The sequence below is a fragment of the Convolutriloba macropyga genome, chromosome 2, assembly GCF_964194025.1.
Source record: "Convolutriloba macropyga chromosome 2, txConMacr16.3, whole genome shotgun sequence".
NCBI classification, from domain to species: Eukaryota; Metazoa; Xenacoelomorpha; order Acoela; family Convolutidae; genus Convolutriloba; species Convolutriloba macropyga.
This window is the reverse complement of record NC_134469.1, coordinates 33,048,747-33,064,467: the sequence shown is the minus strand read 5'-3', so window position 1 is coordinate 33,064,467 and position 15,721 is coordinate 33,048,747. Positions and strand designations below refer to the sequence as shown.

Sequence of the window (15,721 nt, the reverse complement as noted above, 5' to 3'; positions counted from 1 at the left end):
ATAACAATAGAGTTGTCAAGTTATCCTATTTACCCCAGGAAATATGTTGAGTTGAGATGAATGATTATCCTTTCTAATGCTTTTCTATTTTTACAGCTAATTTTATATAGTTATTAATCTAACTGCTGAACCTTCACTTGAAGCAATTTCATACACTTTATTTGCGCATAATACTCTCAATTATTAGTCGCTAACTTAACGAGAATATTTATTGATCATTTTTCATCAAAATTTCGTTAATTTTTACAAAAAATTATACACCTCTTTGCAAATTTCACTAAAAAAGAGTCAGAACAAAATAGCTGTCGTCTTTGCTTAATTATCCCAGCGTAATTGTCGTGTCCACTTGGGATAGTTGATTTTCGGCTGTACTGCATTTCTTTTATTATATAAGCCGGGCTAATTCCGCTCAAACGAATGGCGAGCATTTGGCTCTGTCAGTAACTAGCTGCGCCGTTCAGAGAGGATAGCAAAAGCTTAAGTGAGGGCTGTGGGAGGAGCCAGGCGGGGGTTCGTTAGCGCCGTTAGAGGGTAGAGCACATATAGAGGGCGGGTATTCTTTGTTAGGGGTCGAATGAGGTGAAGTGGTGGTGGTGGAGTAGGGGAGGAGGGTGCTAATCAAACATATCAAAAACTTATGTCTTTGTCTCTTAAACTGCTGCAGTGAATAGTTTTCTTGGAGACTAAGAACTTTTAAGGCTCCAAGTGAAATTTATTACCTCGGGCCTTAACTGTTCATCACGTTAGTAATATGTAAGAAGCAAGAAAGGGTGTTAAGTAGACATGTCTATGTTAGAAAACTAGTATAGCATGTTTTCAACGATTTTCCAAAGATGTTCCAAAAAGCGAGAACAATAGAGTTGTAAAGTTGTCTATTTACACCAGGGAAAATATGACGAGTTGAGATGAATGATTTTCCGTTCTAACGTTTTCCTTTTAATACAGCTAATTATGTATAGTTGTGGAAGTCCTATGTATACCTATTGTATACCTACAGGACAGCCTTCACATTTAAGCAATTTCACAAACTTTATTAAAACATAATATTCTCAACCATCAGTCACTATCTTATCAAGAATATTTATAGATCATTTATTATCAAATTTTCAATATATTTTACAAAAAATCACACATCTCTTTGCAAATTTCACAAAAAAGAGAGTCAGAACAGAAAAGCTGTCGTCTTATTTCAATTATCCCATCGTAGGTGTGTACGCTTGGGATAAATGATTTTCAGCTCAAATGTATTTTTTTATTATGGCTAATATCGCCTACTTAAAAATCCTAATTTCAGAACTTTCACTTTTAAGTGATTTAATAAAAATCATTTGCTCAGAGCTTTCTCAACCAATCATTTTTTTCAAGGAGATAAAATTTAATCAATTGTCATTGAAGTACTGACAATTTTAAGTGAAAAGCACACATTTTTGTGCAGATTTGTTAAAAAAAACACAAACACTTTGTGAACACAATATTGAACAATTGTTATCAGAAGTGAAGAAATTTCAATTAACATGTCCAACTTTACCAAAAAATACTCATTTATCTTTGGAAAAGCACCCAATTTGATCTAAAAAACCAAAATCTTACCTAAAATTTGCAATTTTATGTGAAAAACCTATTTCTTGCCATAAAACCCCCATTTTTGGCATTAAAAATCTTTTTTGTCCCAAAATAACCATTTCTTTGTTTAGAAAAACAATCAATCCAAAAGACTGACATTATACAAAGAAAAGCGTTCCAAAGAACATCCACTTCCTGCAAAAAAATTGCTCTAGTGTTGATGTTGTTGTTGGTTGCTGAGTTATCGGCTGTCGAATTGGCTGTTTCTGTTGTCTCGTTGTTGTCTTGTGTGTTGAAGTTTGATGTGGTGTTTTCTTGCGAAAGGTGATTCTGAATTTTAATTTTCATGTCGTCGATGTTGTTCACGTGTCAGTGACTTTGTCGATGTACTCTTCGTGCTGATTTTCGTCAAGCTGTGAAATCAACTCGTAACTGGTTTCCTTGAACTCCGCCAATGTTTCCGCTGCTTTTTCATGATTATCTTCAATGCGTTTATGTTCCCACTGTCAATCAATTCGCTCATGGTTTGTCGGTTTTTCGCAATTTTCTCCCCCATCACCTTGATTTTTGCTTTTAAGACGGGTGGTTGCATGGTTCTGTTCGGCATTGCTGTCGGACGGTTTGTTTGCTGCTTTGTGTTTTGTGTTGTTGAAATGTTGACTGTGCTGGGGGGTGTTTATTGTCCGGTGGGGGGGTAGGTCTTGGTCTTTGGGGTTTATTCATGGTCTTTGTCTTTGTCTTTGTCTTTGCCCTTGACATTGCCCTTGCCTATGCCTTGAAGTTGCGCGTTCAAGCTCGGTTAGGGGAGTCACCAGAAAAAAATTGTGCGGTGTTCCGCGTTCGGTTGATATTGATTGTGTAGTCTTGGTAGTGCTGCGGCCGGACGACAGAGAAGCAAATCAATCAGCTTGCTTCACTGACACCAGTGTTGGTGGTGTTTCAGAAAAGACCCTTGAATTATAGTTACTTTGGCACGATATGCCTGGGCTACACTTTGCCACTGTTGTTCGTTGTCAACAGTTAAAACTTTCGTGAGATTTGCTTCACAATTTTTGCTATCGTGAAAAAGTCATCCATTTCCTAGACTTTGAATTACATCTCTCTAATCAACATTATGATTTGGTGTTTCTTAAAGTTACAGTTTTTAGCACGTGCCTCTCCTGGTACACAGTTAATCAAATTTCCAATTTTGCGCCTTGTCAGTTATTTCTATCGCTAAATATGTCCATCAGAAACAATGAAGTTGCGTAATTAGTGGTTTTGAACTTCGATGTAACGACTCTACCTCCTGCGACGCTGAAGAGCACTCCGATGGCTTTGACGAGGAGAGTCTTAAGTCTGGTGACGTTGGGCATCTTGATAACATTGAGGTAGCGCTTCACCTCAGGGATACCACTCCCAGCTGCATACCGCTGAAATACGCAAAACATTAATAGCAAATAGCAGTCAAGTTTTAGGGAGGCAAGATGGTCTGGTCTATCAAAACTGGAGCTTCCATGTGATGATAGTCCAAAAAATAGTTTCAGCAAACATAGCGAAAACGCATGTCTTGGTCTCTTAAACTTCTTTAATGAATAACATTCTTTGAGACATAGGACCTCTAAGGCACCAAGGGAAATTATTTACCAGAGATTTACCTCTTTTCATCCGATACTAATATATAAGAAGCAAGAAAGAGGGTTAATTAGAAATTGCTATGTAAAAAAACTACTATATTTTGCAAAGATGTACCAAAAAGCGATAACAATAGAGTTGTCAAGTTATCCTATTTACCCCAGGAAAGTATGTTGAGTTGAGATGAATGATTTTCCGTTCTAATGCTTTTCTATTTTTACAGCTAATTTTATATAACGACGAGTTGAGATGAGTGATTTTCTGTTCTAACGTTTTTCTTTTAATATACCCATTGAATATTTTTCTTTTATGTATACCTATTGAAGTCCTATGTATACTTATTGTATACTTACTGGACAACCTTCACTTTTAAGCAATTTCACAAACTTTATTAAAACTTAATATTCTCAACCATCAGTCACTATCTTATCAAGAATATTTATAGATCATTTATTATCAAATTTTCATTATATTTTACAAAAAATCACACATCTCTTTGCAAATTTCACAAAAAAGAGAGTCAGAACAGAAAAGCTGTCGTCTTATTTCAATTATCCCATCGTAGGTGTGTACGCTTGGGATAAATGATTTTCAGCTCAAATATATTTTTTTATTATGGCTAATATCGCCTACTTAAAAATCCTAATTTCAGAACTTTCACTTTTAAGTGATTTAATAAAAATCATTTGCTCAGAGCTTTCTCAACCAATCATTTTTTTCAAGGAGATAAAATTTAATCAATTGTCATTGAAGTACTGACAATTTTAAGTGAAAAGCACACATTTTTGTGCAGATTTGTAAAAAAAATTACAATAATTCTTGCGCAAAAAAAATAACCACTTCCGCAAAAATAAAAATTAATTCTTGCAAAAGACTACGCAATTTTCGTCAAAATATACACATTTATTGCAACCAAATCTCAAAAAAAAGCAATTGTTTCATAAACTTACCCATTTGTCTCAGATATTATTATGCAATATTATCCAAATTATTCTAAAAAAAATGATTGTTTTATAAAATTGCTTTTACTATACTTTATTCAATTTGAACCAAATTTTCAACATTTTTGTCGAAAAATTACTAAACGATTTACCTACCAATTTTTTATATTTGTAACAATGTAGCTTTTTAGGCTAATGGACGTAATCAATTTACCTAATTAACCCAATTTCAAACTACACCCTACCAATTTCGGCTCTTATTTTTCTATTTTATAAAAAAAAATTACTCAGTATTCACCAGACAAAAATTATAAAAACTGTTTTTGCCGTAAATCACGCAAAACTTTCTCAATTACAACCATTGTGGCAACAATTTCACCCGAATTTACCAAAACATTTTTCAATTTTAACAAAAAGTAACCAATTGTTACACAAATAGTTTGCCAGTTCGCACAGAATCTTCCTACCAACATTGACGCTCAAAATGTTTTCATTTTTAATCTTTTTAACATCCTTTTAATGACGACAAGACTTCTGAATTGATTCTACTAATTTTTATGGTTTCGTCACAACTCTAGATTGTGCTTGATTCTACTTAATTGAACTGCGAAATTTCACGAACACTTGTCCAAGTTTACCAAAAAATACCCACTTTTGTAGAGCAAACAGTTTTACAAAAAATACCTATTTCAAGCCGTTAAACAACCAATTCATATTTAAAAAAATAAGTTTTCCCCAAAATATCCAATTATTGATTAAAAAACAATCACTCAAAAATACTTGGTTTTAGAGATTCCATTTGTGACAGAGAAGAAACAGGAGATCATGTTTTTCCGAAGTTATGGACATGTGGAGTAAGTTGAGTCGGGTCAGTCTAATTTTGCGGTCCTCCATTGAGTTGCATATCCATTTAATAGCTGTTTTTTGTACTCTCTCTCTCTCTCTCTCTCTCTCTCTCTCTTGAGTGCATGGGACTCAAATTTGGAGGGGCACCACACCTGAGATGCGTAGGAAAGTACTGATACAAAATACCCAATAAATGCATATCGCTTGGATGGCAGGGTTTTCAATGGATGATGTGTTTCTCTTTTGGAGATGAAAGGATTTCCAGCACTTACTAGCTCGTTTTGGGAGTTTTTAGCCCAGGATAAATTTTACGACCTGATTATCCATATATCTTTTTTGGATTTTCACGATTTTGAGACTTTGGCATTCTTCTGCGTTTTGGGTTTCGCCTTTTTTAAACAAGATTTTTCTATTGTTCACAATTAGGACCTCGTTGAAGTTGCTCCATTTTTTAATGCATTAAGCTGCTTGATCAGGTTTTTGAAGACTTGCCGTTATAACTTTGAAGTGACAATATGCCAGTGTTCTTTTACGCGGTTGGGTAGGGTGTTTAAGTGCATGATGAACATTAAAGGCCACAAGATTGAACCCTGTGGTACATCACTGGTGACCTTGTACGTTTCAGACATCTGTTGTCTAAATTTAACCCTCTGTAGTTGGTCTGTCATGTAAATTGCGAGCAGTTTGAGCAGTTTCTCCAACCACTCCTATGCCACCCGGCTTGGATATGAGTTTTTATTGGGTAATTTTACCAACGGTTTTTCGGAATTCATATATAAGGCGCGGACTTGAAAAGGTAATCTAGGTAAATACTAGTTGCAGGAGTACTTATCGTGTCCGTCGAAAGCCGTATTCTGTATTGTTTGTTGCTTAGTTGGCGTTCAATCAGGGGGTGCATCATGGCGAATAAAATCTTCCCAAAGATTTTGGACAGATTTTTTAGTAAGGTCATTGGACAGTATTATGATATGTAAGCGCGATGGTTTCTTTAATATATTGTTGAGATCTCGCAGCTCTGCTAGTGGGAAATTTTTCTTTTTTAGGCTATTCTGGCCAGTCTAAAGAAGTTATTTATTGCTGGTGTGTTTTTTAAAATGATGTTACCAATGTCGTCTGGTCCACATGCTTTGTTTATCTGGAGGCCATATAGGGTTTCTTCTTTTTTGGAGATGGTATGTAATTGAGCTTCGATTTTGGGTAGTTTGTTCGTTTTCTATTTGTTATTTGTTGATGAAGACATCGGAGACGAGAAATTGTTGAACGAATTGCATTTCTTGTTAACGGTATGTCCGATTGTCTTCTGGGATTGTCCGTTTGAAGTGGTGGTGTTTTACATTTCATCAGGAAATTGTTTTGTCTTCTGGGAAGATTTAAGGTATTTTGCAAGTCGGACATACGTTTTCCTTTGGAGAGTTTTTCTTCGTATGAAGCTTGGTCACTTAACATCCGGTCTTTGATCAGTTTTTCTTTCCTTTTGATTTTAATGAGTTGAGATCAGGGCCGTTTTCGTTCATGTTTCCCATTCACGGTAACCAACGTTTTGATTTGGTGGGAGGTGGGAGGCGTTACCAAAGGTGGAATTTGGGCTCGAAGACTGATAACACGGGGATGCTTATTTCGATGACTTCTTTGCGCCATTTATACCAATGCGTCACTAGTTCATCGATGCTGCTATAACAGATGGCAAGAATGTGTTTTGAACGATGTAACTAGTGATTTTCCTCCAGTTTGCTATTTGATATGCATGTTGAATTTTAGATGGCGGTGATTTGGTGGATATATCTGTCAATATGGTGTTTTGGAAAGGTTGGTTGTCGGGGTATTCTTTTCTGTTAACGGAATAAATTGCTTAGAGTTTTTTACCCATTTGCGCTATTTCGATGCTTTCAGCTGACTCGTGAGTAGTGGGTCTAAGGATGGTTTGTCTCCATGTGGTAGAGTTTTTGTTTGTTCAGTTTTTCCACATTTTGGACCAGGTTTTCCTCGTACTTGACCTCAGACGTCATGCTCTATCAATCACCAGTTTCAGGGTTTAGATCACAAGCGATGACAATCGTGGAGTTTTGTTCTGCTGCTGTGCTGTTTAGTTTCTTTAAGTAGTCTACAAGATAATTTTTTCTGGCTCTCTATGGATTTTTTTGTTGTGTTGTAAAACCAGCATGGTCGTGGTGTTTTGATTTTGTAGCTATTTCTACTGCTGCAAAATTAATGTATTTCTCTCTCTCTCTCTCTCTCTCTCTCTCTCTCTCTGCTCTGAGCAGATAGTTACTCTTTGGAGTGGCTGGATTTTGATTGCAAAGAGTACTCCTCGAAGTTTTTTTTTGCGATTGTACGATGGTCTATCCTTTCTATGGGTTAAGATTTTTGTATCCGTCGAGGAAGAGGCATTCACCCGCTATGCCATGGTTCAGCCAGGTTTTGGTGAGGCAAGCAATGCCATATAACGATTTGGCAATTTCGTTTGCAAAAGATTGTCGTCTGTTGAAATCGAGGACGTTTCTCTCATAGAAAATTTGCCTTTTTGTTTCTGGCTTTGTGTTTTCTAATCATTCAAACTCGATTGACCAATCTTTTTGTTCCGACTCCTCTTTGTTGACTATAAAAACCAATTTGTTTTCAATTTTCTGTTGTAGCCTCAATATTCCGATGTGTAGCTCTCTGGGTTCGACCCCAGAGTCCAGTATGCTCCTGAGGTTGATTTCCCGGGAGATGTAGACTCTTTTTTTGTAGGTTCTCATTATATGTGCAGACAAGAGAAGGAGAATTTTTGTTGGTGTACGTTTGCTGGCCATCACAAAGATTGCTGGGCTTTTGTTTTGATCATATGCTCCAATACGTTCAATATTATCAATTGGGCATTTTGGTGCTAGGACTTTAAATATTCGTGTAACTTGTTCTGCGTCTTCGTCATATCGTTCTCTTTTGTTCCCCGCATTGGTCGAGCATGCGATAACGCTGATTGTTTTGCGCCCAAGTGTTGCTTACAATAACGACTTTCTGGCTAATTTCTTGGATGCCAAATATAACTTTTCGCAAATTCCAGAGCAGCTCAGTGTGAGAGCCACTGAGTCACAGCATGAGGCACAATGGAAGACTGCTTTGCAGTCACTGATAGGGATCTTGCAGTTGCTTTCACTAGGTAGACGGGTCATTTTGACTACTTATTGCAATTCCGATACTCAGGGATCCTCTGGACTCAAGACTAGATAGCTTCTGTGGTGGATGGAAAATTCAACGACTGTCAGTTTCGGATGCAATCTCTATACTCCGTGGAGCAGAAACAAAAAAGATAGAGGCAGAAAAAGTGTGAAACGGGTGAAAAAGCTTCTGTGGTTAGAACTACCTAATGCGATCCCGACACTCCGAGGAGCCTCAAGATTCACAAAGAGAAAAAGCAGAAGGTAAAAGAGGAAACTCACTTATTGTTGTAACTTTCTTTTTTATCTTGTTCTTCAGTTTGTTGTTCGACTTTACCTTTGGTTTTTTCGGTCGTCTCTTCTTGATCAAACGGCGTAGGTTTCCGCTGTTGCGTAGTACACAAGAAACGAAGCGGCTCTCGAGGATGGAATCTGGGTGTACTTTTGTGGATTCTGCTAACAGTTTTAAGTCGTACTTCTTGATTTTAGGGATTAGGTTCGTAAGCCACTCAAGGACCGGAACGCCATTTTTGGGCAGCTTGGAGAACAGATCGGGGTTAACACCTGTATGAGTGTAGACAAATGCGTTTGTTGATTTTAAGTTCCTGGAGAGTTGCGACCAGCTGGTCGGGGAGAGGGGGCGGCAAGATTTTGTGATTGAGCAGTAGTTGCTTTTGTGGTGTACAGTAAAACTTTTATTGATAACGTCGTGCCAGATGATTAATTTGTTTCTGTTCTTGAGTACAATATTGTTTTTATTGAAATAATGTACAGATTGTGTAGGTTTCCTCGTGTTTAGGTTTACTGAGAGTCCAGCTTTGGAATATGATATCGTCTCTAGACGTTTCCTCGTATTTTGTCCACAACTGTTGTTCCAATTGGTTATGCAGGTTGCTCCGACAATTAAAACTGTTTCCGGTCTAGCATTAACTTCATCTAAAACAATTTAGTATGTTTCAGATGAAGATAATACCAAAGCTTTTTGTTCTGACTCTCTTTTTAGGTATGTCGGTAAAAAAAAATGATGACAATAGGCAACGTCTTTTCACAGAGGTACGTCTTTTTGATCCCAGCCCTACCCTGTCTTGCTCACCTTTGTCAAGTGGAAAAATTTGTCAAAGTGGAAAATTGCATTTAAAAAGACCGCACCGCTGTTGTAATTGCCACAACACTATTTGAGAGCAATTAAGTGTGATTATCACAATACTATAGAACAGTCAGCAAATAAAATAACCATGCACAAAACTGTTTGTTTCAGGGTACTTGAAGAGACTGAGCGAATAAAACCCAATTAAATATCTATTAAACATACCCGGCAGATTGACGGAAAATAGCCGCCGTTGATTCCAATAAGCATGATTGGGATTGAAATAACAGAAGATATTGAAAAAAAGAGATTTTTGGACAAAAACATTTTTTAAGTCCGATTTATTTTGATGGCATTTCGTAGTTAAACATACTTCTGTTTCTTAGAGAGAGACTACAGGGGCTACTATCAATAACAATAAGCATTAGAGAGAGGTAACTAATACTTATAGGAACGACGTTCAAATAGCGGGCATCTAAAATTGGGCTTTATGGTTTTATCCCGTTTCTATTTCTGACTTCATTTTTTTTACTGACTCTGTTCATTTTGAATTGCTTTGCTGAGCAACTGATGTTCAAAATCACTTTTAGCAGAATGAGAGAAGAGAGAAACTAGCCTAGAGAAGTCAAAAAGATTTCACGCAAAATGTTGAAAAGGCGGCAAAATGAGGTAAAGCGAAACATTTTTTTATTCGACGAAGTAAAAAACATAGCAGGACAAGTCCTGACGTACAATTCAAAGAATTTTCATTGACTAAACAGAAAAACTAGACCAAGAGTGGACTATGAGTGACTTGAGAAAACCATTTTGAAAAAATCAGATCAAAAAATAAGAAAAAAAACAGAAAATCAATGTCAAAATGCCGCATGTGAACAAAAAAATCACTAGCGAGAAATGAAAATTCAATTCAAACAAAAAACTAGGACTAGAATGAGCTGTGAATGGATTGGGAAAACCATTTAGAAAAAAATCCGATCCAAAAAATCGAAAAAACAGTAAAAGTCAGAGTGAAATTGCCGCATGTGAACAAAAAACCACTCCCGAGAAACCGAATTTTTGTTCAAACACTGTTTACTCACTCTACTTTAAAATTAAAGCGATAAAAATTCACGCCGCAAAACCACTCGTTTTTTGGCTCCATTTCCTGTTTCGGCGTGACCAAAATCACTACTCCAATTTGACTTCAAAGATCATGAAAATGTGTGAACAGATCTTTAAAAAAAAACATAGCCGGAAGAATTCCGGAAACGACTCGAAGTGAAAATCCATTTAAACGCCATCCAACTAGTCATCAAACAAAACGTGCCTTCACTAATTTATAATTATCTTGAAACAAAGTCATGAAACAAAGAAGTAAAAACAATAAAATCAAATCTGTTAAAATGATTAAAAATCTGATCAAATTTTGTTATAAATTGAGATCCCGAAAAAATTATATCTGGCAACATAACTTTATCAAAACAACTAGTACTTACAAAAACCACTTATGTGAATTTTGAGGAACTACTATAGGCTAAAATTATGAAAAAAAGCTCTTAAAAACAACGTTCACTGAAAAGCTGGAAAGAGTTACTAATTTTTTTAATATTTCAAAAACATATAAATCCAGAGAAAAATTCACTTCAACCAATAGGTTATCCAGACGCTCGCAAAACAATAGGCATGTCATAATAGGCAAAAAAACTTGCTAAAAACAGAAAAAAAACGAAAAATTCTTACCCACAAAACTGTAACCAATTGTTATCATAAAATAGCTCAAGTAGAAGGGGTTTCTTCAATACCCATTTGAGCCAGTAAAACAAAAAAATCGTCAAAAAAACGCAAAAAATAGCTCGAAAATCAGCAAAATACATTAAAAACCTCCGAATTATCATAAAATTCATGTTAATTTCCAGGAACCTTCAAACCACTACCGGAACCAGCCTAAAATTAAAACAAAATCATAACCAAACCTCTAAACCAAAAAAAAATGAAAAAAAAACTGCTTTAAAATGCCGCACGTGAACAAAAAATTTCGCTCGCTTAGAGAAAATTTTTTCACACATCAATTTCTCGCTCTCTCAAAAACAGTGGTATGAACAAATACCACTCTCTTTTCGCTCCGCTCTTCACTTTTGTTCAGCGCCAAAATCACTGCAAATTTTTTCACGCGTTTCATTTCCCGCTTCAAAAATCACTCCAATAAAATTGATTTTAAAAAAAAGGACTTCTCCAATACTCCTCTTCGAGTCGTAAAAAAGACAGCGCCCCAATACAATTCAAATTCTTTGAATTGTAAAAGAAAAAAATAGGAGCGCTATAATAGCCGGCTGAGAAGATGAGGGCGGATATTAATAATATACTCAATAATATCTATCAATAGCCGCACAGCGATAGCTGGGGCTATTATTGGCCTTCTCTTGGTTTTTTTTTATTTCGTCGTCATGATTTTTGTTACGACCATATGACGTCACAGCCACTTTTTGTTCATTCGTTCATGCAATTTCAACTGAATTGCATGTGTGACGTCATTTTTCGCTCTTAGTGGAGCGAGTTCTTTTGTTCATGCGCGTGATTAAATTTTTGGTCACACTTGACTTACCTCACTCTCAAAAATGACTTCCTCACTTTGAAATTGACTTTTATTTACTTTAATTCAAAGAGATGAGGTCAAATGGGTGTGTGTCACTCTAAATGAATGTTATTTGAGATCAGCTAATAGAGGCAGCAATAACTTTACAGATTTTTAATCAAAATATAACAGATCAGCCTCAATGAAAAGACGAATTTTTTGGTCTGTCTTTTTTACTGTTTTTTTTTAGACTGCCGATCTACGAATCTATTGCGGCTATTTTCTGGCAATCTGCCAGCTATGTTTAGTATATAGAGAGAGAAGCACTAAAATTTTGACATAAAGAGATGATGAATTTGCAAGCAAGTCTAACCTCAAAACAAGTGAGGAAAGTAGCAAGGAAAACAAATCCGACGTTGAAGCCCATCATTACAAGAAGAGAAAGGGCCAGTTTTCCTGACAGCTCTTCCCTATCAACGGCTGAAATAACACACATCGAAGGAATGTTCTCAAGATCATTAAGGACCGTTGCGATGTGCAAATGTGCACACATTAAAAGGCACCTGAATGGCTTTTAATAAACTCTTAATTATATCACTCCTATATCGGTACGACTTGGGCTGGATAACACCTAAGACGAAAATTCTCATTCCCCTTATTGTTCCGACCCCACCTTAGTGGGGAGAAGGATTTTTTTGTGAGTTGTGAGTGGTATCATTAGAAAACTTGTCAAGCGTAGAATATTGAATTAAAACCGTTTCTTTATTTTTGTTTTTCTAGCAGTAATCGAGGTTTCAATTTTTGTGAAAATCAGCTTCATTTCCGATGTTTTGTTCACACTGATCGTAAATTTTGTTGAAATTTTTATCAATTATGATGAAAAACTGAAATAATTGTTAACTATATTGTTATTCGTTTTACATTTAAAGGTAAAAGGGCATGAGTATTTTTTTTCAACCTAATCTGTTGGTTAAAATTTTTGCTAAATTCTTGAGAACTCACGTTTTTCTCATTTTTCAAAATATGCACATTTTAGCCCACTTTTTCCAATTTTCCGGTAGTATTATAGACAAAAACCTGCCGAAAACTTTTTTCTATACGCAAATGAGGACTATGTTTACGTTAGGCTCCTACGAAAAAGCATTGGAACTAACATTTGCGGAAACTTCGCTAATTTAAGTCGAGGTTTATCGAAACTTCATTACTTGCTTTTGATATACTAAGATTTCCTTTAGCAAAAATAATCTACTACGCTATTATTTGGAACAATTACGTTATCTAACAGCCGTGCTGTTATAACAAAGCCAGTTAGTTTTGGTCTGTTCACCAATGTTTACAATAAAAAAGTATTTCCAATTGTATTGGGGCGCAATCCATTTTAAATAGATTTTTGCTATTTTGATTCCAATTACTGCTTTCCAAGCCTGCTTTCAGTTAGAGCAAAAGTTTGATTAAAAACAAATCCCAGTGGCTTTGCATTGAGGTATTAGTGAACGTTTTTAACTCCTTCGGTGGAAAGTTGATGGTATTAATGAAATTGAATACACTTGTTTCGAAAATATCAAGTTTGTTATATATTTTTAATTTTTTCTCTTTCCAAAAACTGTGAGCTGTTCAAACTGGTTTCAAACTGGTCAATATACTTGGGTTTTTGCTGTCATTTCACATTGCTATATTCGAAACCGTTGCTAATGATGTTCAAATTATTCACAATAGGATTTATAAAAACTATAATATTTTAGTAAAAAAATAATATAATAACAGTAAAAATTATATATAGTAGTAAATTATTTTTGACTCATTAAAAAAATTGAGCCAAAAATGGTCATCTTTCACCAGTTGTATCATTAATAAGTCCTTCTGGATAATTTTTTTCTGGAGATTGATTTATATCATTAAAAAGAGTAAAACCTAATCAAAATTTTGAAATGACCTATAATAAAAAAATAGTTTCTGATTTATTAAGAAAAAACCATAATTTTGTATTGTTTTATTAACTACCACTCTATTTTTAATCTTAATACGTTAATCCTATATTACAGGGTAAAACCATTGCTTTTTTGTTTCAACACTAGAAAACATGCTTTTGTTAATCGAATTGTAAACTTCGAAAATGTGTTTTGCATTTAGAAAACATAGCCGCATTGAGAATATTCTAGAATAATTCCACTTTAGTGGACCTTTAAACAAAGATTCATTATTTAGCTTAGGTGCAAAATGTGTTGGATGGTTTATTTTAACCAAATTTTATGCGTTTGATTCAACGGAGATACTTGCACTTGCTAAGTGCTTCTTTTTGTTTTTGCTTTACCGTTATGCAAATATATCCTTAAAACTGTGATTTTAGAGTATTGTTGTTATTGATATCGAAATTGTATCAAATACGAATTTATTTTTTTCTCCCGTCTCCCTCAAGTACCATATACACAATACATAACATGTTTGATTTTTTGACATTTTTTTTTACTCGTGCACCTATTATGTGGATTTCGAACAGAATGTTTCATATATTTTTGAATGTTTCATAACTTTTCCTGATTTGGTTGACAATTATATCAAAATGTGGATGTGCGGAATTGGAACATTATGTGCAAATGCACATTAACGAGCCTCCTTGTATAGTTGTAATTTCGCTTATATTATAAGATTATAAAACGCATTCCGCTTACTAATCTGAGTAAATCTACTCTCCTCTTGTTTTTTCCCAATCATTACACGGCTACGGTCCCTTTTGATTTTAGTGCACACACCCTGCACTGAAAAAAATAGAAAAAAGAGGATTCTAAATTTCCACATCGTTTTGTATCCCTTTTAACACATCAAAAATTTATTAGTTTTGGATGACAGTCAAAAGATGGCGTTCTTCTTTAAAGTAGGGTAGGCCTTTCGTCATAATCGAAGCCGCTTAGAATCAAGATTTGCTCGCTGACTAAATTCAAGAGGTTGCCTGCAATAATCTCAATGAAAAATAACTTTGGACGCGCTCTCTTAAAAAATTTTTTGTGCCATACTTACAGTCCTGAGCTGTGTTAAACTTCCAATCCATGAGTTTGTCTACCGTGTAGTCAATGGCCAAGCCCACCTAACATACAAAAGTAGGTTGTCATCGCTCACAGCTTACGTAAGAAAAGTGATTAATCTTACAGCTCACCAGAAACCCCCGTAACGTGATCATACCAAAACATTATCTACTCGGATCGTTTCCGTTTGTGCCCCCCCCCCCAGTACGTTATGCTACCACCAGTTACAGAGCACGTGACATTACATGGTAAATCATTATGTTAAAATATGACACGTGCGTCGGGGGTTGCAAATAATATGCACCCACTAAGCTGGGGGGGGGGGGGCACAAACGGAAAAGATCCATCTGCTCTATAATGACTTATTATCTGCTTTTAAGGCTATTTCATATAAATGACACGTGATACAGAATACTCAACATTGCAAACTAACTGACTTAAAAATTACAATTTAATCCTATGTTGGGTGGTGATAGTTTCATATCAAGTCTCATGGGCCACTGAGGCGTGGCCAAGTGATTAGTGAGTATATTATTTGCACCCCCCCCCCCCAAAGCACGTGCCATATTTTTACATAATGAATTACTATGTAATCAATCAAGTGGTGAAAGATTAAAATCGGGGTGAAATGATATAGGGAATTATATAGGGGTGAAAAGCGGGACTCCCATACAAACCATGGCAGTTAGGAATCCAATGACGAACATCAGCACCCATGTTATGAAAGCGTGTGTCGTCCGGAACTGAAAAAAAAGAAAATTGTTATCCCGAAATGAAAAGTTGTTGACGCCACTTCACGTTAAAAGACCTCTTTTTTTCGCGCAAAAGGACTCATATTTCTTAGTACTAATAGCTAAATTAAAATTTTTATTTCAAAGAACCAGTGTAAGCTGGTTCAAGATCTGATAGTTAATATTGCGGAAACTAAATTTGATGTCATTGATTTTACCTTTGAAAAATAA

The 15,721-nt window shown here is 35.6% G+C and overlaps 1 protein-coding gene across 1 annotated transcript in view; it reads right to left on the bottom strand.

The window, feature by feature from the left end:
• The window catches only part of LOC142358614 (H(+)/Cl(-) exchange transporter 6-like), a 197,616-nt gene extending 182,096 nt beyond the window's left edge, over window positions 1-15,520 (bottom strand). The window contains exons 1-3 of the mRNA XM_075410060.1: window positions 15,437-15,520; window positions 14,755-14,821; window positions 12,113-12,219 (exon numbers count right to left, since the gene is read on the bottom strand). Coding sequence (XP_075266175.1) covers window positions 12,113-12,219; window positions 14,755-14,821; window positions 15,437-15,466 — 204 coding nt within the window. The 5' untranslated portion in view covers window positions 15,467-15,520. The remainder of the gene's footprint in view (window positions 1-12,112; window positions 12,220-14,754; window positions 14,822-15,436) is intronic.
• Between the last annotated feature and the right edge of the window lie 201 nt (window positions 15,521-15,721).